This window comes from Trachemys scripta, chromosome 3 (assembly GCF_013100865.1).
Source record: "Trachemys scripta elegans isolate TJP31775 chromosome 3, CAS_Tse_1.0, whole genome shotgun sequence".
NCBI lineage: Eukaryota > Metazoa > Chordata > Testudines > Emydidae > Trachemys > Trachemys scripta.
The window spans coordinates 173,062,359-173,086,817 of NC_048300.1; the positions used below are offsets into that span (position 1 = coordinate 173,062,359).

Sequence of the window (24,459 nt, forward strand, 5' to 3'; positions counted from 1 at the left end):
TTTTTTTGTTCTTGGATAAATGGTCAAGTAGAATTTTGCAAAACCACTGTAAATATACAGTGAAAAGGTATATTGGGGGTTACATTTTAGATTATCCAGTACATCTTTTACAATCAATATTGTTGTTTTGAAAGGATAAATGCTTCTTAGGGTTGATGTATCTTTGTTTAAAATTTGATTATGATCTCAATTTCTAGCTATTCATAAAAATGAACTATCTCCCAGAAAATTTAGCTGTCACATGTGCTTATCTTTATTAAATATGCAAGTTGTAAGTACTTTGTCTCTAATAATAATATTGAATAATACTTACAAACTCGTGGATGACAGGAGAGGCCTCAGAAGCCTGGTGAAGGGATAATGTAGTTCCTGTCTTTAAAAAGGAGGAGCCGGAGAACAATATGAGTCAGCCTGACTTCGATACCTGGAAAGCTACTAGAGCAATGTATAAAACATTGAATTTGCGAATACCTGGAGGCTGAAGGGGTAATCACTAGCAGCCAGCATGAATTTACCAAAAACAAATCATGCCAAACCAGCTTGATTTCCTTCTTTGACAGGGTAGCTGATTTCATGGATGGGGGAATATGGTGGTGGACATAATATATCTGGACTTAAGCAAGGCTTTTGACACAGTCCCACATGACAGTCTGCTAAGTCTGCTAAGAAGTGCAGGCTCGACAGAACTATCATTAAGTGGATATATAATTGATTGAACAATCACAAACAAAGAGTAACTATTAATGGAATGATGTCGGATTGGAGGGAGGTCTCAAGTGGGGTTCCACAGGGATCTGTTCTGGGTCAGGTGTTATTTAACATCTTTATTAATTACCTACATCCAAGTCTAGAGAGCATACTGATCAAGTTTGCGGAATACACAAAGCTAGGGGGAGTTGCCAGTATATTTGGAGGGTAGAGTTAAAATTCAGAGGGCTCTTGATAAATTGGAGAACTGGGCTATAGACAACAAAATGAAATTCAGCAAAGACAAATATAAGGTGTGTGATAGACCCAGACCAGTTGGGAACAGCAGAGTAGCAGAAGGGAGATATACTGGCCACTGGATAAGTAGTTTTCTGTTCCCTGAGTGACCAGAGCAGGGGCTGCTCCAGGCTAATAGACCACCTGACTCCAATTAACCTGCTAAGAGTCAGGTGAGGCAGTTAAGCACCTGACTCTAATTAAGGCCCCTCTGATGCTATAAAAGGGCTCACTCCAGTCAAGCCAGGGTGAGCCAGAGGAGAGGAAGTGTGTGTGAGGACCTGGGAGCAAGAGGTGTGGAAGAAGCTGAGAGTGAGTAGGCATACTGCTGGAGGACGGAGAAGTACAAGCGTTATCAGACATCAGGAGGAAGGTCCGGTGGTGAGGACAAAGAAGGTGTTAGGAGGAGGCCATGGGGAAGTAGCCCAGGGAGTTGTAGGTGTCGTGCAACTGTACCAGGAGGTCCTGGGCTGGAACCTGGAGTAGAGGGCGGGCCTGGGTTCCCCCCATACCTCCCAACTCCTGATCAAACACAGGAGGAATTGACCTGGACTATAACTTCTACCAGAGGGGAAGGTCTCTGGATTGTTTCCTGACCCACAGGGTGAATCTGTGAAGCGAGCAAATCTGCCAATAAGCGCAGGACCCACCAAGGTAGAGGAGGAACTTTGTCACAGGTACTACCACTTAGCGAAGAAAAATCAAAACAAATACAGAATGGGGGGAAACTGGCTTGGCAGCAGCACTGCTGAGAAGGATCTGGGAATTGTGATAGATCACAACCTCAACATGAGCCAGCCATGCAATTCTGTTGCAAAAAAACAAACAAACAAAAAGAAATGCAATTTTAGGTTGCATTAATAGAGGCATAGCATGCAAGTCTTGAGAGATGATAGTACCGCTTTACTCGGTGCTGGTTAGGGCTCAGCTGGAGTAGTGTGTCCAGTTTTGGTCACCAATGTAGAGAAACTGGAAAGGATCCAAAAAGTCCTGAATTTTGGCAAGGGGTTAGACTAGATGACACTTGTGGGCCCTTCTAACCCTATGATTCGATCGTTCGGGGATCTCCATTCTTATTAGTCATGTGGCCTTGCGTGGATTTAAGTGGGGAGTGCTTTCTAAGCTTTTCTCAGTTTCTGAAGCAACCATCTTGAGGCAGTAGCTAATGCAATGATATGACTCCATATACTTTGTTATTACTTGTCAGGTGTTCTCTGACAATGATGGAGGATCTTTTGCTCTATCAATCATTTTCCTGTAAGAGTAAATATTTTCTTGTGTGATGGGGAGTGTGTATGTATACGCGCAGGATACATATGCACCGACTTTCATTGTCCTAAATGTACTAGATTATTAGCAATCAGGAAATTAGCAATCATACAGGCAGGTTGCAAGATAGCGATTTACCAATTCAGTGCTGAGGAAGTACAGAGACATCTCTCTTGTGTTATATCAGCAATTGGAGATTGCTGTTGACACCTTCCTGGTTGCAATGTAACATGCAGGGATGAAAAACACAATGACAGAAACAGATTGAGCCATGTAACTAGCAATTTATGAGTGGTCTTGAATCAAAGAGTTATGAATGAGACCTTTCTGTTTTCAAGAAACCTGAAGTTGATTGTGTACAAAAAGCCTAAGCAGGAATCTGCCAGACTTTTTTGCAAAAGAAAACAAAGGGAGATGCTTTAGTAATGAATGCTTTTTTCCTTTATTCTTGGAAATTGTTAATGTAACCTTGCCTTCTCTAGCAACAAAATTAATAGCAAAAAGAGATAGCGGGTTCATGTTCCCCATGGCTGGCTCAGGATTAACAATTGGTTTGGTTTTATTCTGCTTGAGATGGCAATAAGTCATGCCAGCAGACATCCAGATTTGCCAGTTCTACCCTTAGAACCTAGAAATCACTTCAGTCCCTAACAGCATACCTCTTAAAGTGGAAGAGAAGATTTAATAGTTTGGCTCTCAGGCCCTTCTTATTGCTATAGCAATGTACTAAATGATAAAATCAGCTGGTTAATGATAGTTTAGTTAATGGCCTTCTGCTCTTGCCCCATTTGAAAATTATTTACATAGTTTCTACATGAACCAACCTAGAATTCTTCAGTGTTATCTGAGAGACCTGGATGTTTCATTCCAGAAATCACCCTTTTTGCTGCCTGAGCCTGCCAAGGCTTAAAGTGTTGTGTATACAATTTATTCCTTTAAGGGGTAGGGAGAGAAGAATATAGTTGACTAAGTGGCAGCATTAATTAATGCTGAAGGAGTGGGAGTTTCCATCGTTCATCTTATTGGATGATGAATTGTATTGGATTAATTGGATGTCGGGAGGGTACAGTGGTAACCTTAAAATATCTGAGGAGTGAAGCAGGTACTGTGAAAAGGTTCAGAAATCCCAAACTAGTATTATAACTAGTTAACATGAAATCCAGGCAGCTACCTGGTGTTCTAACCAGAATGTCATCCAACTCTCCTCAGAGTAGATTTAGATTATGTGATTGAAACACCAACAGGTGGTTGAACCTTGTCTAAACCAAAGTTACCATTATTGTTGCAGTGGTGGAGGTGAGCTGGTGGTAGTAACTGTAAGAAACTTAGACAAACCATTTTGTGGTGTGAAAGTTCTGTGATCTGAGGCATCCGATTGGTGAGAAATCGCTTTTAGGTGTTGAAATGGTGGGTGTGCACTTAAATGCTAATATGGTTTTGGTATCAATACTGATGTTGACTTATTCAGTGGAATGGACTAATCTAAATTTAAAGATGTTTTGAGATGTCAGTGTTTCCAAAATTAGGATGTTCACATCTTGAAGTGTTTAAAAAGTGGTTGCAGCTACTTTTCTAGATACTCAAACGCTGATAGAAAGGATTGGGAGAGTACTCCCAAACTGGGTACAAAGACCAAAAGAGACCAGGCCCAGATGTCTGCCAACTAAATTGGAAAATCTGTGCAGAAGACATCTAGGTTTGGTACTTCTAGGACTTCAGGTTTCGCATCCCACTGGAAATTAGATTAATCCTGAATATGCTTTAGACTCAGAGTCCAATACATATCTTGTGATTCCAACACATTTTGGAATTTTTTCAAGTACTTTTACATTTTAAACTTTTGGTAAATATAGCAAACTATACTAGTATGGTATAAAATAGTTCTGGCTGGTGACTTGGACATCAAAACATAAAACATTTAGCAAACTAGTTGCTCTATTTCAAGCCTCCATTCCAGTCAGTCATCTTGTTGGGAAAGAGTTTGTTGCATCAAAATGTTTAACAAGCCAAAATCAAGAAATGTTAATGTTATGGACATTATAGAGAGATCACACCAAGAAAATAGACCCAAGTTCATGTTGGCAAGAAGTTATTCGCTTGCTTAATTCTAGCTTGAAACAATGTTTGTCTCTAGTAAACTAAAATAATGAAAATTGAAATCTCTGTGTAATATATAACTTTTCATTGCCTTCCAAACAAAAATATTCAGCCTGCTTATCTGTTTGCATCCAAGACTTCTGTGGGTACAGTTTGCTTTACTTGTCCTGTAAGCATTCTGTAGCTTCATTGTCCCAAGACACACATGATTTTCCATTGTGCAAGGCTCTCAGGTTTGTTGAATAGAAGAGTGCAGATTCTATCCCTTTTTTTTTAATATACAATATTCTTCATGGATACGAGGCTTATGTAGAGGAACTTAAATCTAGAAGGAAAATAATTCTCTGATAACTCTTATTTCCCTTGTTCTTGTGCTCCTTTCACTATTTATCTTTATCCTTCCTCAGCTCCGATGATGTCAATATCACTTTTCTGATAGCTCCATCATTTTATTTATTTTATTGCAAGAGAATGTATATGCTCTTTCTCTATTGATTTGTTCTTCCTCCTTGTTTAAGTGTATTATTGTCACCAATCAGTTTTCAAGAAGTGAAGTCAGGTCTACTTTTTTAGGGATTCTCTTGTAATCCAGTAACATAACACTATTTCTTCTTTGTGTGATAGTCCCTGTTGTATTCCACTGGGGTTATGCATGTGCACCATGCATCTGGAGCCAAAGCATTTGAAAGTAGTGTTCGTTGGTCCACACATGGGTCCATTGGCTCACTTTGTGACTCTGCCTGAGGTAATGAAGAGTGGGTGCACTGACTGCCTTCTCACTGCCACATGGTCCAGGTTGGAACCTACAGTGTCCCCAACTTCGGCTTCATTTTATAAAATAAGAATTGTCTAGTTTACAAATAGTTATAACAGTTTTAATAGTTTTTACAATTTAGTATTTTATAGACCTATTAATGTTAGATTAAACTCCCTCCCCCCGCCATGCCCTGTTTGGGTACTGGGCTATGCTTAGGACTCTGGGCTTCAAACCCTGTGCTTCCTGTCTGTGATCCTTCTCAGTGCACGACGACCACCAGCACTGTCTGTACTGCTTTGGGGAAGCCCATATCATGGCAAGGTGTGGTATCTGCCAATCATTCCCCAGCCATACCCAAGAAAGGCGTGAACTTCATCTCCACAAATACATCATGGAGAAGGCCATGAGGCCTCAATCGGCTCCAGCCTGGGGACTCCCTCCCCCCCGAACACATCAGCCTGATTCAGCAAAGAGTGCGCCTCCTGCTGTTAAGTCCGACTCTGGTGTGGGAGAATTTACCCCCACAGTGGGGTCTTTTCAGGAAGCACTCTCATGAGCATGAGACTAAGTCTTCCTGGAAATCCACTTCAAATAAATGGATTCAGCTGTAAGCAAGCCAGTCAGCTTGGCCCATGTGGACTTAGGGCATCCTAAACCCCAGAGGCATGACAAGAAAGCTGCTGGTAACCCATGCCATGGGGGCCCCTCTGACCACTTATCAACCCTCCTAATGGCCATACTGGGGGGCCTTGGGACCAGTACTCCCTTGAAGAGTTAATCCGATCTTCCAGGGAGTCAGATCTCCCCCTGGATCCAACAGAGGAGGAGGAATATTACGCTCTGGATGAAGCAGTGATTCCTATATCCCTTTCCCCTTCAGCTCCCTGATGACTTCAAGCAGTTCCAGGACTTTCTCCACAGAGTTGCTGAAGAGCTTCAGATTCCTTTTGAGGAGATGCAGGACTCCCAGCACAAACTCTTAGACATCATCCATGCATATGGATTCAACAGAATAGCTTGCGGATCACCTCAGCAGGTCCTTCTCCACTCACAGGGGTAGTCCCTTAATCTGGACATCACAAGAGACATCTTCCAGAGATGGGGGGGATTCCCCTTACAGACCTGATTGCTACCCGTGACAACAGGAAATGCCATCAGTTTTGCTCCCTCAGGGGCCACAGCCCCTCTTACGGACACCTTCCTGTTGACATGGACAACTTACGTATACTACATCTTTCCTCCCATTCCACTATTTCACAAGGTTCTGTTGAAGTTCAAGCAGGACCAAGCATGGGTCATCCTTAAAACTGCAGCGTGGCCCAGACAACACTGGTTCACCACTCTCTTGAGCCTTTCATTGGAGCCCCACATCCAACTCCCACTGAACCTGGACCTGATCACTCAGGATCATGGTCAGCTGCGGCACCTGAACCTCAGCTCTCTTCATCTGACAGCCTGGAACCTTCATGGCTGAATCCTGAAGAGCAAGCTTGCGCAGAGAAGAGTCCTACTAGGCAATAGAAAACTCTCCACCAGGGCAATTTTCCTGGCAAATTGGAAATGATTCTCCATCTGGTCTTCCGGATGTAGGGTTCTGCCTAGGCAGTGCTTATTGCAGCTTGTTTTGGAGTACCTTCTACTCTTGAAACAAGGTCTGGCCCTTTCTTCAATCAAGGTCCACCTGATGGCCAGGTCGATTATTTTGCACAAAGTGATAATTCGTTTCCTCAAAGGCCCGGAGAGGGTGTTCCCTCAGATAAAGGAACCAATCCCTCCTTGAGACTTAAATCTTGTCCCGTCAAAGCTGACGGGCCTGCCCTTCAAGCCGCTAGTAATATGCTCACTGTTGCACTTCTTCGGAAGATGGCCTCTTTAGTGGCCATCACTTTGCCCAGAAGAGTTTTGGAGATCCGAGCCCTCACCTTGGAACCCCTATATACAATGTTCTTCAAAGATAAAGTCAGCTACACTCACATCCAAAGTTCCTCCCAAAAGTGGTTTCACAGTTCCACTGCAGCCCATCAATGTTTCTACTAGAATTCTATCGTAAGCTGCATGCAGATAGGGAAAAACAATATCTGCACTCTTTGGATGTTAGGAGGGTCCTGAAGGACCAAACCATTCGGCAGATCGACTCAGCTGTTCATAGCAATAGCTGAGAGAAAAAGGGGCTCCCCATCTCTGCTCAGAGGATTTTGTCTTGGATCACTTTTGTGTATCTGGGTATGTTACAACCTTGCAGGGGTCCCTCTTCCACCTAACCAGACTGCTCACTCCACAAGATCTCAAGCCTCTTAGGCTGCTTTCCTTGCTCAAGTTCCTATTTAGGATCTCTGCAGGTAGCAACGTGGTCCTCCATGCACACACATTCGGTGCACTATGCCATTACCCAATGAGCCACAGATGATGCCTGCTTCGGCAGCACAGTGTTGCAGTCAGCTTGTCCTTGAACTCCAAGCCTACCTCCTGTGCAACTGCTTAAGAGTCACCTACATTGGAATGGACATGTGCAAGCACTTGAAGAAAAAATGGTTATTAACCTTTCTGCAACTGTTCTTCGAGATGTGTTGCACATGTCCATTCCAAGACCTACCTGGCGTCCCTTCTCTGAGTGGTTGGTAAGAAGAAACTGAAGGGATGTGGGGTCGGCAAGGCCCCTTATACCGGCGCTATGAGCAGGCGGCACCCGGGGGCACTAGAGCTGATTTGATGGATACCACTAAGGGAAAAATGCTGGCAACTGTGCCCGGGGCATGCACACATCTGCGTTTTTTTTTCTCACCCCAGTCCCAGCTCATTGGTGGTCCTGTCCTCTTCTGAAAGAGCTAGACAGTAACATCTTTGGTCTACTTCTGCTGATAGAGGGCAAACGCCTGGATCTGCTGGAAAGAAAAGTCTTCTCATTATCCAGCCTCCATTTCAGGATAGCCAATTACCAGGCGCTAATAGCTAAATATAATTTCCTGATCCACGCCAAGTTTGAGGAGTTTATTGACAGCCTTCCACAGCAGGACAGCGCTCGTTTTCTGATAGACGAAGGCAAACTCATAGTCAGGACCTCTCTCCAATCTGTAATTGATGCCGCTGATATTTCCTCTAGAGCTGTAGCTACTGCCATTATCCATAGGGAATCATGACTCCTTGCATCAGGGTTGCCTAAGGAGGTCCAGAATACCATCAAGGACCTCCCCTTTGATGAATCACACCTTTTCAACCAGAAAACAGATGAGTTCTCCATACCATGAAGGATTCCAGGGCTACCCTCCGCTTGCTTGGTATATACACGCTTGCCCCTAAGAGGAAGTTTCACAGCCCATTGGTCTAGATCCAGTCATATGGTTCAGCAGTTTTTCCATCAGAGACCCTATGAGCCACTACATAAGAGACAGAGGGTTCAAAAGTCCTGCTTCCCTACATCCTCTGCAACAGGTTCTGCACATCATTCTCAGCCCTCAGCTCCACATTATTTTTTATGGGAACTCAAGAGTCACGAAACACTAAGCCCAACACCTCATGACCCCCATATGTGGGTTGGCTAGCACTCTTATTGCACTCCAAGTGTTGAAAAACAAAAGACAAGGGGTGCTGAATGTCATCCATTCTGGCTATATGATACAGTTTGCATCCCTACCTCCTCCAAAAAACCCCTCTCTGCTCACTTCGGGGACCACTGTCACGAGAATATTCTCAAACAAGAGGTGAACTCCTTAATGCAGCAAGGAGCAATAGAGAACATATCCCTCCTCAGTACCAGGGGAGAAGGTTTTACTTGACTTACTTCCTGGTACCCAAAAAGAAGGGCGGTTGGAGACCAATCCTTGACCTCTGCCATCTCAACCGCTTCATTCACAAACTCAGATTTTGTATGGTCACATTGGCAGCTATAATCCCATTTTTAGGAAAGAGCATGTGATTTACAGCTCTTTATATGAAGGATGCTTACTTTCAAATAGACATTCATCCTGCTCACAGATGCTTCCTCAGGTTCATGGTGGGTTCCAACTATTTTCAGTACAGAGTACTCCTTTTCAGAATAGACTCTCCCCAGAGTCTTTACCAAAATATTCTCGGTAGTAGCAGCCCATGTGAGACGTCGTGGTCTCATTATCTTCCCCTGCCTCGACAACTGGCACCAAGTCTCGCCAGGAAGTCTATGCATCAACTCGCTGGGAGTCAGCATAAATACAGAAAAATGTGTCGTGTTGTGTCCCCTCCCCCATCTTTGAACTTCATCAGGGCAAACTTGAATTCTGTCACTGCAAGAGAGTACCTGCCCAGGACAGGTTCCAGGCCATGAACAAATCATAGCTCGCATCACAAACAACGCTGAAATACAGGTCAAGTCCTATCTGTCTCGCCTAGGTCATATGGCCTCATGCTCCTACGTCACCCCATTTCTAAGACTCCACCTTTGTTGCCTTCAGACATGGCTGTAATCAATGTTGTGTCTCCTTTGCTATGGTCAACAAATCCTCATCAGGTATGCGTGGGCGTCCCCTTTCACCCTTCCTTTCCAGACAGGACCTTTTATTACAGATGCATCCCTATGGGATTGGGGAGCCCACATGAACAGTCACTCTGCACAAGATACCTGGATGTCTCGAGAGTTCAGGATGCACATCAGTATTCTGGAGTTGTGTGCAGTCTAGAAGGCATATGAGTCCTTTCTTCCATTTATCTATACTCAGCGTGTCCTTATAAATGTCAGACAACATTATGACTGTCTTCTACATCAGCAAGTTGGGTGGAGTGAGATCCACCTCCCTGTGTGCAGAAGCAGTCAGCCTCTGGAAAAGGTGCATCAGCAATCAAATCACCCTATCGGCAACCTACCTTCCAGGAAAGCTAAATCTGCTTGCAGATTCCCATAGCAGACATTTTACAGTCAATCATGAGTGGGAGGTCCACGACGTGGTACTGTGCAATATTTTCACTCTGTGGGGAACCCCAACCAGGGATCTGTTTGCCTCTCAAAAAAACAGAAAATGTACCACATATTGCTCCAGAGGAGCCCTTAGTCACCACTCCCAGGGTGATGTTCTGTTTCTTCCTTGGTCAAACCACTTCAATTATGCCTTCCCTCTGCTACCGCTCCTACCATGAGTTCTGTGCAAAATCTGTCAGGACAGAGAAGGGGTCATCCTGATCCTGGGCCCTTCTGGTTTCCCAGCCTCCTATGCATGTCATCTCAACCACCAATCATCCTCCCAACATTTCCTGAGTCCCTGACCCAGTGGAACTGCAAGATGAGGCAACCCGATCCGCATCCTCTCCACCTCGGGTCTTGGTATTTGGATGGGCATCATCCTTAGAACGTTCATGCTCCACAGCCATAAGAGAGATCCACTTTAATAGTAAAAAGGACTCTACTAGAAAATGTAACCTAATTAAATGGAAGTGCTTTTCTTCTTGGCCCATCAAAGTGGCATTCTCCCAGAAACTGCACGTATTCCTCTTATCTTGTACTATATCCTATCTTTGAGGACATCGGGTTTGTCCATCAGCTCCTTCCGAGTCCACTTGGCGGCGATCAGTGCATATCATCCACTTTCTTGGGACTACTTGATCTTCGCACATCCACAGACAAATAGATTCTGGAAAGGTTAATAAGAACTTTCCCACCTATTCAGAAGCCTACTCCCCAGTGGGACCTAAACACTGTCCTTTCAGTACTCACGTGTTCCCACTTTGAACCTTTAGTTTCTTGTTTCATGCAACTCCTTTTAATGAAGGTTGCTTTTCTTGTAGCCATCGTCTCAGCTAGAAGGGTTGGCGAATTTGGAACGATGATGGCAAATCCTCTGTACTCTATATTCCATAAGCATATGGTTTCTTTGCATCTACTCCCCAAATTCACCTCTGAGTAGTTTCGGAATTTCACCTTAACCAATCAATTCACTTTTCTGTGTTTTTTCCCAAAACCGCATGCTTTTTACCTGCAGAGAACAAAATCAATTGGGAAGTACCCGAGACTATTCATTGTTATAGCAGAGTCAGAGGGCATGTCCTCTCTATGCAGAGAATCTCCAAATGGATCTCTGGCTGCATTCTGTTCCATCAGCTATCGAACCTCCCTCACCCCCACTACCCTCCATGGGGTAAGATCTCATTCCATCGGAGTGTAAGCAACAACTGTGGCATCTCTTCAGGAGGTACCGCTCCTGGACATCTGTAAAGCAACCACATAGGGCTCTGTTCACTTTTCTCTGGTGCAGTATGCATGCATAACCCACAGTGGAATACAGATAGGGGCCACACATCTCGAAGAACCTCCAGTTACAAGTAAATAACGTCCTCATACCAGCTTGGTTTTACAAAAATCTCAGTTTGTATACTGTAAAGCCTTATTTTCTTGTATGAGATTGGTAGGTTAAAGTGATGACCATGATTATTGTTGTGACTGTTAAGTTCTTTTCAATCTATGTTATGCATTATTCTGTCCTTGCAATTTTATTTACCAGATTATTTAAACAGATGACTGATTTTTGTCCACTGAAGCAATAACTGCCCTCATTTAATTTGATTTCTGATTTAATTGCTCTAGGAAAGTGTATCGATAGTTTTTGTTTGTAGTGATGTATGTGATTCCTGGATTTCAGCCACCAAGATGGTGTCCTCCTACACAGGAGAAAGGGGCAGCTATTTTGGGGAGAAAGTTGATATATTTATTTTTTCACATCTGCATTGCCCTTTTACGTGTTTTATTTTATTTTATTTTTTTAATTATCTTTAGGAAGACCTATTGTTAGATTTTACTTTTAATGAAACATGCCACTTTTATTCAAAGAGAAATTGATGTAGGAAAGAGGATCCTTGTCTGGAAGTGCTGAACCATGGGAGCACATACTATTTTGATTACCTTGCTTTTAGGATGTCTTTGGTAGCTCATTTTCCCCTCCTCACTCTACCCCACCCCCCCCCCCCCCAAAAAAAAGTATATGCTTATTTTTAGAGCATTCTGTAGTGAACTGTTTATTCTCCAGCAGTGTGGCTTTATAATATATGGGAGAGGAGACAATTACTTGTTTTTCTAAAGGAACTATAGTAATAATAATAATAGAGCCACACTTTCCCTCCCTCCTGCCTACTAGAAGTAGTAATGGAAATATTACTAGAATGGAAATGATTTCATTTGATTAGAAATATTCTAATGATCAAGGCAGTTATTGCTTTTATTATATCTGTTTCCTTCAGACAATTATTACGGTAAGTTAACCAAAGAGATGATTTATAAAATGGTTCTAGACCCATCCTTTACAACTAGACTCCCTTCACTTTTACCCTACACCTAATTACACCCATTCTGTCAATAGGTAAGGGAGTCTAGGTTACATACTCGGGAACCAGAAAAAAATAGAAATTAAAGTATTCCTTGCACTATTCTTGTCTGATGCCCCAAAAATATGGGTGCTAGCCAGTTTTGGAAACTTTGTGGTCATACTCAGATGTCTTGTAATAGAATAGTATGCTTAGCTGCAGGCAGATTCTACCTACAGACAAGCAAATTCTTAATCAGTATGCATCTTACTAAGGGATATTACTTTGTGTGTTTTTTATCTTTAAATAGGCTAACCGACCTCCTGCAAAACTCAATCTGTTAACTTGCCAAGTGAAAACAAACCCAGAGGAGAAAAAATGTTTTGACCTCATATCACGTAGGTTTGTTGTTTAGTTCCTTAGGTCTTTACCTCTAGTAAACGTCCAAGGTTCAAAGATTATTTCAGAAAATGTATCAGATTTAAAATATTAGTTTAATGTATGTGCAATGTTACCGTTATGACATTCCCTCTTTAAAACTCTTTGCCTTTCATCTCTTTCTCATAATGTTTCTCACCAAACTTGTTCATTCGCAAAACTATTCATGTTTAAACATGGGCTTGTTCCTTCATTTCACATTATCTTACATCATCCTTCAGTGGGGTCACAGTGCTGAAGCAGTAACAACTACAGTGTTTCCAAGATCAGTTATGATGTCCTAATTGCAGAGTAATTACTTCAATACAGACTCAAACAAAAGACTTAGAGCTGTGACAGAAAATTTCTTTATTAAATTATAAGTGTATTAGTGTCTTTAATAATCACAGAGAAAGCAATGAAAAATACTTTTACTAAAAATTGATTTGATTTTGATTGATTTTGCTTAATTGTAAAATGCCCAAATTAAAGATACAAAATATGAACATTAAAGATTTGTATTATAAAACTTATATTTGGATGAAATGTAATTGAATAGTGGAGTTTTTTTCTTTTGTTTGAGTATCCTGAACATTTTTATATTGTTTTTATTAAGTTAATAAATGCATGCGGTACATATTACAAGAATATGTACATGTATACTATAAAATGGGTGAAACTTACAATTTTTTCCTTTGTTACCTATCATTAATGTCTCAAATATACATAGTGGATCAAATTTTCTGCATGTTTAAGTGGGGGAAATGCTACTGAAATCAGTGAACCTGTCTGTATCTGTTTACACCAGCAAAAATATGGCTTTCATATTCAGCTTTATCCCATTGAAATGTTCATTTTCTGTTTTTATATAAACATAACAAAGAATGAACCATAACATAGTAAAACCTTTCTCCACAACCGGGGGTGGGGAGTGGGAAGAAGGAGGAGGAAACCAAAAATAGACGCACATGTTCCAAATCGAGTGGCTGACATAATGGAATGATCCATTATAGAGTTCCAACTTTTATACTTAGAATGGATGTAACTTTTCAGATATATTAAGAGTAAATCTTGTAGGCCAGTATCTCTGTTGCCTTCCTCAAAATAAAAATATATTGTAATCTGTACAGTGTTACACTTGAATAATTCAAGGCCAGGGTCTCTCCTCTTTTTTTCTTTTTTTTAAATAACTATCCTGTTTACCAGTAACCAAAGCTGTTAACCCCTCCACAAGTAGGTGCACCTTAATAACTTCTGGTGTTTTTATTTTGTTTTTTAAACCCAGTTGTTACCTGATAAAAACCCTAATCGTGCAATTATATTTTTTGCTTTTGGAAACTTCTGGATTATTTTATATCCGTGTGTGTGCTCTACTCCTATTTTTAAGGTTTTGTATAAAAGAGTCATGTTTAACTACTTTACAGATAATCAGTCTAGACCTAGCTACATACATGGGGTAGACCCTGATTCTGCAGTTTAGTCATCTGAGTAGATTCCTGTTTCCCTGCAGAACTCCATTGATTTCAAGTCACGGGGTTTTGCAGGGACTCAGAGTTCTGCTCACACAGAATTAATTGCAAGATAAGGGACTTTGTTTGCTAACATTAAAAATTTTATCGAAAAACACACACATTTTTTTATCTTAATATTTAACTAAATTGTGGCATCAAGGGGTAAAATTTCCAGAAATGCTTATGTGACTTTGCAGCCTAGTCCCATTTTCAAAAGTGACTTTAGCATTTAGGAGCCTAAGTCCCATTGACTTTTAATGAGGCTTAATTTCCTAAATCATGCAAGCACTTCAGAAAATTTTACCTTTATCGTTATTTGTTTTGGTGTACAAGTTATGAATTATAATGATGATTTGCTTCACTCTTCAATAAACACTGCACCCTTCCACACCTTTGCTCCTATGTCTTTTTCTTTTCTTTCCTTCTACTCTGCCTCTTAGTCCCTTTATTTTTCCGTTCTCTTTCCAAAGCTGTATTTGCTGGTTGGCAGTGGGTTTCAACAGCACTTATTGAACATAGCACCGGCTTGTTTTTTTTTTTTTTATTTCGTCCAATTTTTTAAAAAGAAAAACAAAAGATTTGGAATTTTAAATTCAATCTTCCTTATTTTGTCTTTTAAAGTAAAAAGCAAACATGCCCGAAGTGCTTATCTTGGGGAAGAGACACAACCTCAAACGTAATTCCATCTTCTCTTTCCCTCCTTCACTTGGTATCCACCCTCCATAATTCTGGCAACATCCTTCACCTTTAATTTTGTCTCCATATAATTTGCTTGCAAAACTGCCTATCATCACTTCTTTACCACTGCCTCTACTCAACTATTGATGTCATCATTTATACTTTCATCTCCTTTCACCATATCTGTTGCACCTCCCTTCTCTGTGGATTCCCAAGTGCTTCTTCATCTGCTGTCAGCATATGCAGAATATTGCTGTGGCCCTTATCCCAGATACAGAGAAGAGTAATCACCGCACAATTTCCTCCAATCATTCCACTGTTTCTTTTTATAGTAGGATTCAGTAACCAAAAAATATGCCTTCTTTGTTGTTAAAACCCTCTGCAGACTTGCTCAGCCTACTTTTCAAATCTAGTACCTCTCTTTCTACCCTGTTTCTTACTAGGAACTGGCTTCCTTTCTGTCCCTTCACACAATCTCACCATTCTTGGCATGAGAGCCTTCTCTACAGTTTCTCTCAGCTGGACAGCTTTTTCCTTATCTGTCTGCCTTGATGACTTTGCAACTCATGTAAATGACAGATAAAACCCTTTTTTTCTGTTTCTTGCTTTACTTACATAATTCTTCTTTAGCTGTTTTTTTTGTTTGCATTAATTCTATATTACTCAACTCTGTAAAACTTTTATTTCTTTTCTGAAGACTTAGTCAATTGTAAATTTGTTATTATAGAATTATGGTAACGATGTTATAGTTACCGAAGCAGAGGGAAGTCCTTCGTATCCAATTTTTTAAAAATATTTGCCATTTGGTTGAAATTCCTAATATCTGCTCTTAGCGCAGAGATGAACTTTTTTGTGTGTGTGCCTGAAAACTTTAATAAAAGTCCATTAGGCCATTTTTGAGTTACCAAGGCGGGAGAACTCACTTACAAAATTTTCACATCCTTTTTATGTGCTCAGATGACTTAAAAAAAAATTTTTTTTTTATTTGTTCCCCATGGACTTGTCTTCACTGAGGACGCGTACTGTATATATCTTTGAAAAAGTTATTATTTTATCCTGTGGCTTGTATGGTAAAGGCACAACTTCTAAATAATGAAGTCAGTTTCTAAAGGAAGACAGCTGCTATTTTAAAAAGTGCAATATGAAGGTGCAATGAGGATGGCTTCTAAACAAAGATGTAAATGTATAATGTACATGATATCAGTAAAATTCACCCCTATCCAGAAGGTCTGTTGAACCACTTAAGACCTCCACACAGCGGTGAATGTCACCTAAATGTGATTTTTTTTCCACCCAATTACCGCCTTTCCAATGGTGAGAAAAGAGGTCAATAGTCAATTATAAGCAAATTATAGAATTTCTGAGATCATATCTCTATATTCAGTATTCAATAATGGGTCAATATATATTGTTATGCAGATGACAGAACCTATCACTTTCAAGCAGAAGATGAACAAGAGTGTCAAATGTGAGTTACTTCACTACTTTTGTTTCTGGAGTTGCTATTCAACTGTTACGTTTCATTAAACTTTAGACGCCTCTAACATTTTGAACAGCAAAATATTGCTATTGTTTTTAGATGGACATCAGTGCTACAGAACAGCAAAGAAGAAGCTTTAAATAATGCATTCAAAGGTGATGATAACACAGGAGAAAATAATATTGTCCAAGAACTGACAAAAGAAATTATATCTGAGGTTCAGAGGATGACAGGAAATGATGTGTGTTGTGACTGTGGAGCACAAGGTGACTAATTTAAAGTATTCTTTCAGTGCATTTCTAATTGGTAAAATTATATTTCTATGAAGAGTGTTTAAGCTGCTGATTGATATTATTCCTTTTTCTCTTAAATTCAATTACCCATCTAGCAGAATATGCTAACAGTGTAATTGCAGAAGTTCGTTAAGATGGATTTGGTATATCCTATTGTCAGTTTAAAAAAAAGTATCAGTAAGCTTTTTGCCTTTCTCCTACAGATTCTGATAATTAGCCAGGCTTATGTTACTTTTGATGCAGTAATTACAATATCATATATTATCGTTGAGCCCTCCATTATATAATTTAAATTTTACTGTAAATTCAGTAAAACTGGAAGTCACACTAGGCTATTACAAACATTCTGTTAATAATTTTTGTTAATATTTATTTTTTAATTGTTCCGCTTGACTTTGAGAACTGGCCAGAGGATGATTCTGAAACTGTAACAGTGCACCTGCTTGACTGTGCTTTGCAGTCTGTAATTTTCCCTCTTGGTTGGTATTGTTGATTAGTGAAATTCTGTTGTAATCCTTTTTAAACAGTTTTTAATTCCTGCTGTTCCCACTTTCTTCTATATGACATAGCTCAGAAGCACTACTTCCTTTAGTGACTGTCACTTTAGCTGAAAACACTAGATCTTGTTTTTCTCTTTGTTTCACTGCTCTGAACCGGTAGTAACTCAATTAATTAATTAGTTTTGGTGTATAACTGTGTAGCATGACGGGCACTCATTGCCGTGGCACCTCCTGCTGGTCGTCCGGGAATTAGCTCAGTTCCAGCCTTGGAGCTCCTCCTGCTGGCCGGTGTCTTCCTACTGGTGCCTGCTTTCTCCTGATCTCCACCAGTTAGCACTTCAGGCCCTCTGTCCCTCCCAGACCCTGGTGCCCCTTACCTTGGGGTGCTGCCCCGCAGCAGTGCCCCCACACTCTGAGTCTCCCCTCACCAGGAAACCCCAATCCCCTAAACCCACCTCGCCTCAGTGACCCACTGCCAGTCCTTATCTAGCCCCTTCCCTCAGGGGCAAACTGCAGTCTGAAGTGGCTACTCATCATCGGCAAGGGGGTTTGGACCTGCTGCTTTTCTAGCCCCAGCTGCCTCTCTGCAGCCCTAGTACCTCCCCTGGCCTTTAGCAAGGCCTCAGCCTGGGGACTTACCAGGCCAGAGCTCCCCAGCTCTGCCTGCCTTTTCCCAGCCCTGCTCTGCCTCAGATACCCTGCTTACTCTCCCAGGCAGCCTGGTCCTCTCTGCTCCTTAGCTGGAGCAAGAGTCTCTCACTCCCTCATCCTGCCCTTTTATCAGGGTCAGCTGGACCCCAATTGGGTGTGGCCACACCTTGGGCTGTTTACCCAACCAGCCTCCCTTGCCTGCCTTTAACCCCTTTCTAACTGGAGTGGGATGACCGCCCCACTACAAACTGGTATGAGAAGAGTCAGTCCTACTGCCTCTGAAAGGGCTAGTTCAATGGAGCTGGGGTCAAACATTGTTTAAAAAGGGTTACAGAACTGTTTAGATCTTAAAAATGGATGATTTTCAATTGAAGGGTAGGGAATAGAAGAAAGGGAGAATGTTGTGGAGAGATGATGAGTAGTAGGTAGAGAGATGATGAGTAGTAGGTAGAGAGAAACTCCTTAATGTCTCTGAAATGTTTTCTTGAGGATCCTTTGTGTCATGGTGAAGTATGTATTTTCATGTTACTGCTGTTGCCCTTAGACTAAAATATATACTCAGAAAACAAAAATGGGCAACTAGGTATTATTATTATTTATATTACAGTAGCAACCTCAGGCCCTAATCTGGAGTTTTTTCCCATAATGTTAGCTACTGTACAAATACAGCCCCCAATCCTGCAAAAACTGAGGCACATGAGTAAATGCATACATAAGAGCCATTCCATTAAGCGGCCATAGAGATAGACATAGACCCCTTCCTAAGGAATTTAACATCTAAAGCTCACGTTTTGACTTCATTTCCATAATATTAATCTTTACAGTGCAATCATTACCTAACCAAACTTTAGTTCTGTGCTTTTTTTTTTTTTTTCTTTGCTTCAGATCCTACCTGGCTTTCAACGAATCTGGGAATTCTGACTTGTATTGAATGTTCAGGAATCCATAGAGAACTTGGTGTTCACTACTCCAGGATGCAGTCACTCACATTAGATGTGCTGGGAACATCTGAACTTTTGGTAAATGTTTTTTTATTAATTTATAAAATCTGAGGAAAATAGTGAGCGAGTTCCACTCCTTGTATATTTTTGTCATTTGAATTATATTCTTTCAGGCTTTGAAGTTACCTCTGGAAAAATACAAGCAAGAAATATTCCTTTCTCAAATTAAAGTTCACTGGAAAACATTGTATTACTGAAGAAACTGTTTGTCTGGTATTAGAATTTGTATTAATAAAAGAGTGATTGTTTTTGGTGCTTAACAGGGCTGTCTTTACAGTAAGTTCCTTTTAAAAAAGAATACAACTATATGGCACTTAAATAGTGCCTTTCATGTGAGGAATTCAAGTACTTCTCCACTGTTTACCTCTTACTTTACGTTGCATTTTTCAGCAGAGAATTTCAAAGTGTTTTTCAAACTTCAAGAAAATCCATTGAAGTTAACTTCAGTGGGCTTTGGATCAGGTACTTAATCGTGAAGACAGCTCTTGAGGGAAAGGAAGGTATTGTCTCAGTTTTAGAGATGGGTAAACTGAGACCCAAATAACTTGTTCAAGATCACACAGCCAGTCACAGAACTAGGACTAAAACCCACAAATCCTGATTTCCATTTATCTTGTTCTCTGACTACACAGTGCTTATGGCTACTATGGTTACTGAACATATCTGTTTGAAACGTAGGTATTTATTTTTAACAGCTTGCCAAGAATATTGGGAATGCTGGTTTTAATGAGATTATGGAATTTTGTCTGCCAACTGATGAGACAGTCAAACCTAATCCAAGCAGCGATATGTAAGTATAGATCCATTACTTGTTGAAAACAGAAAGTATTTAAATTGGCATCAGGAATGTCTTTTGTGCTGCTTAACGTGTTTTTGCACTCCATGTTGGGTGACTATTGGTTTGATTTTCACCACAAATGTAAACCTTTTTCTGGTGCCTTAATGATCAGTAAAGTATATGTTCACCTCATTTCCCTCTACCTCTGATTCTCCAATAGTGAAGGTTATATGTTACTAAGTCCCTCCATTATACCTTACGAGTTATGGGACAAACTCACACTGACTGATGGGGATGTTGAAGTCCCCAAGGCACGGATATAGTAGGAGACCAAGGATTGAAGCCCATGTTATCTCCTACGCTGTTAAATACAAAGACACTAAAATGAAGAACAGCCTGCTGAGAGTCACTGAGCACTTTCAGTACCTAATGACTTTAACTGAAGGGCTCAGTACCTCGCAGAATCAGGGTCTGAAAGCCCCAGCTTCACCCCCTCTCTTTCCTTACTGCATGAACTGAGATAGAAAAAAAATTGTCCCAAGGTGAAGTGAGCTCCCGGAGAGTCAGAAGCTGCCCTGGCTCAGCAGTATGATATCAGGGAGCGCTAGCCATCTGGCTCTTCTCTGTTGCCCACCATTTTTTTTAGTTTGGTGCTGTAAGGAAGGTACAATTTAACAGAAAACAAATCCAAAAACAAAACTGTTTTTTCATATTAGTGATTCATATCTATGAAAAGCATTTGCCCTGTCATCTGTTTAAAGGATAGGAAATGAATCTGTGTAATACAGCTCATCTGCCCAACTAAATCTCCTGGGATATGTACAAAATAACAGTGTGCAAAAATACCAGATAATCTTTTTAGACGGGTGGCCCAAATAAAATGATTTGTTGAATTAAAAGCAACTTCTAACAAAACACTTCATATGAATCTGACTTTACATCTGAATTCTAATTGAAATTGTTATCCACCAACAGTTAAGAATGTGCATTCAACAGTTGTACTAAAAATAACATTGTGAGTAACTCTCAAATAAATCTGAGAGGCTAAGCACTGTGAAAGAAAGGGGAAGGGTTAAATAAAATGAAAGTCTAAGAAGGACAAGAGAAGATTTTTTTGAAGCATACAAGCTTCCTGCTCCTTTCACAGCCTGATAGATAACAAAAAAATTAAAACCAGGAGAACAAGCTTTGAACAAAGCATACTTGCTGTGATTGCCATTGCTCTTTCAGTAATCTGTAACAGATCATATATTAAATAATTGGTAACAGCAGATTTAAAAAAAAATTAACTTCAAACTTAATAATGTAGAACAATAGAGTAGAAGCATAGAAGTGTTTAAATTTGGTGCAGTTTTCAATTGTATTTGACTAAGTATTTGAATATCACATTCCCTGTTCTTTAGATGTCTTCTTAGGAGCTGGTAATGTTGTAATACTGACCTCTCCATGTAGATATTAAATTATACAATATATTCATAGACTAACTTAAAGTAGAAGAAAAAGAAAGAGTAGACAGTTTCCAAATGTTGAAAGAATAACTACCTTCATTTTCAGTGACTCCATCCTGTATATCTACTCTGAATTGTCTAATCTATCAATTTTTGATACACCCATTAGTATACTATCTACGGCCTAAATTGTGGCTTTGCCACAAGCTCTCTGTGTATAGGGTAGTATATATCTGCACCACCTCAAGACCACAACAGGTAAGGAATTCTACCTCTGAGAGATACAATTCACTCAATGTGCCCCGGGTCCCAGGTGGGTCACGCTGAGATTGCTCAGTTAGGCTGAAATGCAAAGAATGGGGCAGACAATCACCCAAACTGTTTGTTATTTCTAATACTTAGATTCACCAAGCCAGCAACAAAACCGCTTCCACAATACCTTACTGGTTACCCGGAAGCCAAAAACACAGTTCCCTTAAAGCAACCCAGCCTGGGGCTTCCTCTCAGACAGCCAAGTCAAATATGATGAGGGTTACTGAAATCTTGTTCATTATACAAATAGTTCTATCAGTCCCAAAGGATCAGACACATTACCCTCCAGGTTAATGAATATTTCAGATCTTACCCAATTCTTATCAACTAAACTAAAATTTATTAAAAAATGAGTGAGTATTGGTTAAAAGATTATTTTGCATACAGACATGAATGCAGTTCTTAGGTCATTTTCATAGTAGAGATGGTGAGCTTTAGAATTGCAAAGAGTTCTTTCAGAATTAGTGGACATTGGACTGAACCTATGGACTATCAGTTTGATTCAGAATGGAACTGTAGACCGCAGTCTTTTGTCTCAAACTTCCCCTGATAAAGCTTAAGCAGATCTGAGATGAAAGGATCAGGTCCCAAGAGTTTTTTATAGTTTTCTGGCAAGCTATGATAGTCTCTTGACAGCAAGAGTTCCTTGGGTGAAGAATAGTGTCTTTGAAGTAGAATTTATTTCCTATGTATACACAGGTAACTAGCTGCATTCATCAGCATAAGGTAATTATCCATTAAGCAATTTATAGACAGGTTACTACAAACTTCAGAAAGAAATATAGACAATGACATTATTACACCCAAGTTTCATCTATGTGTTAATATTCCCTTTTGGTCTCTGACTTAATAGAAAGGAACCATCTGTTTACATGGTTAACATCTAACAGTATATATATGAAAACACGTACAATTAGTATTACCTCTAATTCTCTAACAATACAGGTTTGCACTTCAACGCTTTAGTCTCTCTAACATGAAATGGCTCTAATTACCATTTACATATCCTTTAATATGTCTCTAAAGGTTGAATCTGGGTCAGTTAGCCAGCTAGCTGTGTAACACTTCTGGCCCTGTGTCACAGATACAATTCACTCCCTTCTCCTACCTTTCTCTGGTGGGGAGAGGGGGTAGTAATTTGGGCATATAGCAGCAACAACATGCTCTAACTCATGTGTTCTATTAGTTATTATGATTATTTGTATTATTGTAACACCTAGGAGCCCTAAATATGACCCGACTCTGTTGTGCTAAGCGCCGTACAAACATAGAACAAAAAGATGGTCCCTGCCCCGAGGAGCTTACAATCTAAGTATAAGACAAGAAGTGACAGATAGGGAAGTACAAGTAACTAGTGCGACAATATTGGTCAGCATGCATACCAACAGCTCCAAGGCTCCACCCATTCCCTGCCTATATGTTCTGGTTATGGGAAGTAGTGGGCATACAGAACCTGCTTACTGTTATGAATCTGGATCCAAGGTCTGGGTAGTATGTGCTGGGGTGTAAGGAAGGTTTCTTGTACCCCTGCACAAGCAACTAGTATAAACAACAAGCTAGCTCAGTGCATATTACGTAGGGTTAGTGTCAGCAAACCAAAATATGAAGCTTTGAGGTGACTCTCAAGCATAAATCTGGTATAATTATGAGTGCAATTTAACATCAGAGTTTTAGAAGAGACAAAATTGTTGCCAAGTGTCTCAGTGTTTTTCTATATCACTGAGGATATTGGATGTTCAGTTCATCATAACTTTAATACAGTAGAACCTCAGAGTTACGGACACCTCGGGAATGGAGGTTGTCGATAACTCTGAAATTTTCATAACTCTGAACAAAGTTCAATTCAGGCTCCAGCAGCAGCTGAGTGTCCTACTCAGCGCTGGCATGAGTTTGCAAGCTTGTCCCCCTCCAGGCGGGGTGTGGGTGTGTGTGTGTGTGTGTGTGTGTGTGTGTGAATGAAAATAGTGTGTCCCCCTCCCGGGGGTAAAAACACATCACCCTCCCAGTTTCCTGCTCTGCTGGCTCCGGCTGCCTTGGGCTGGCAGCCCCAGTGTCTTCACCCCCTAGCTAGCGGTAAGGGGCTGCCATGTGCATGGGGGTGGGGTGGGGACAGGCAGCCCAGATGTGCCTACCTTTAAAATGCAATACAGGCACAGTACAATATTTGCTTGTGTCTGTGAGGGGCGAGGGTTTGCTGCTACTTGACTGGTTACTTTCGGTTTCACATGGTGTCCGGTTGACCGGTCAGTCTGGTGTTCATATCTTTGAGGTTCTACTTTAGTTGTATTTTACACTGACGAATAAAACAAACTGCATGTCTTACTTATGATTGTGAGAGTAGGGAAGTATCACAATGAATGTGAAACAATCCTTCTCCAGATTAGAGATTATTTAAAATATTTTTGCCTGTTTATGTATGTGTGTCTGTAGAGATACTGTTAAAAGTTTTAAAAGTAAATTATATTCAATTTCAGGAATGCAAGAAAAGATTATATTACTGCCAAGTATATTGAGAGAAAATATGCAAGGAAGAAACATGTTGACAATGCAGCTAAACTGCATAGCCTCTGTGAAGCCGTCAAAGCAAGAGACATTTTTGGATTGGTTCAAGTATATGCTGATGGTGTGGATCTGACTGAAAAAATTCCACTAGCCAATGGACATGTAAGAGTGGCAAATTTTCCTATCCAGCATTTTAATAAGAGATGCAGCATGTTTTTATTAACGAAAGTGACAACTAATAATTTTTGAAAAAAGAAGAACAGGAGTACTTGTGGCACCTTAGAGACTAACAAATTTATTAGAGCATAAGCTTTCCCACAAAAGCTTATGCTCTAATAAATTTGTTAGTCTCTAAGGTGCCACAAGTACTCCTGTTCTTTTTGCGGATACAGACTAACACGGCTGCTACTCTGAAACCAACAATTGATATTTCAGTCTTTTAATGGGTATCACAACTCCATAAAATCCCTTTGAATACTGAAAAAAGAAGAAAGGAGTACTTGTGGCACCTTAGAGACTAACAA

General features: G+C 40.5%; 1 protein-coding gene across 4 annotated transcripts in view; it reads left to right on the forward strand.

The window, feature by feature from the left end:
- Window positions 1-24,459, forward strand: part of ASAP2 (ArfGAP with SH3 domain, ankyrin repeat and PH domain 2) — a 173,105-nt gene that overhangs the window by 106,098 nt on the left and 42,548 nt on the right. For all 4 annotated transcript variants that reach the window (XM_034766472.1, XM_034766474.1, XM_034766473.1 and 1 more), the window contains 6 exons: window positions 12,675-12,762; window positions 16,390-16,438; window positions 16,550-16,716; window positions 18,780-18,913; window positions 19,591-19,685; window positions 23,908-24,097. In XM_034766472.1, the coding sequence (XP_034622363.1) occupies window positions 12,675-12,762; window positions 16,390-16,438; window positions 16,550-16,716; window positions 18,780-18,913; window positions 19,591-19,685; window positions 23,908-24,097 (723 nt within the window). The remainder of the gene's footprint in view (window positions 1-12,674; window positions 12,763-16,389; window positions 16,439-16,549; window positions 16,717-18,779; window positions 18,914-19,590; window positions 19,686-23,907; window positions 24,098-24,459) is intronic.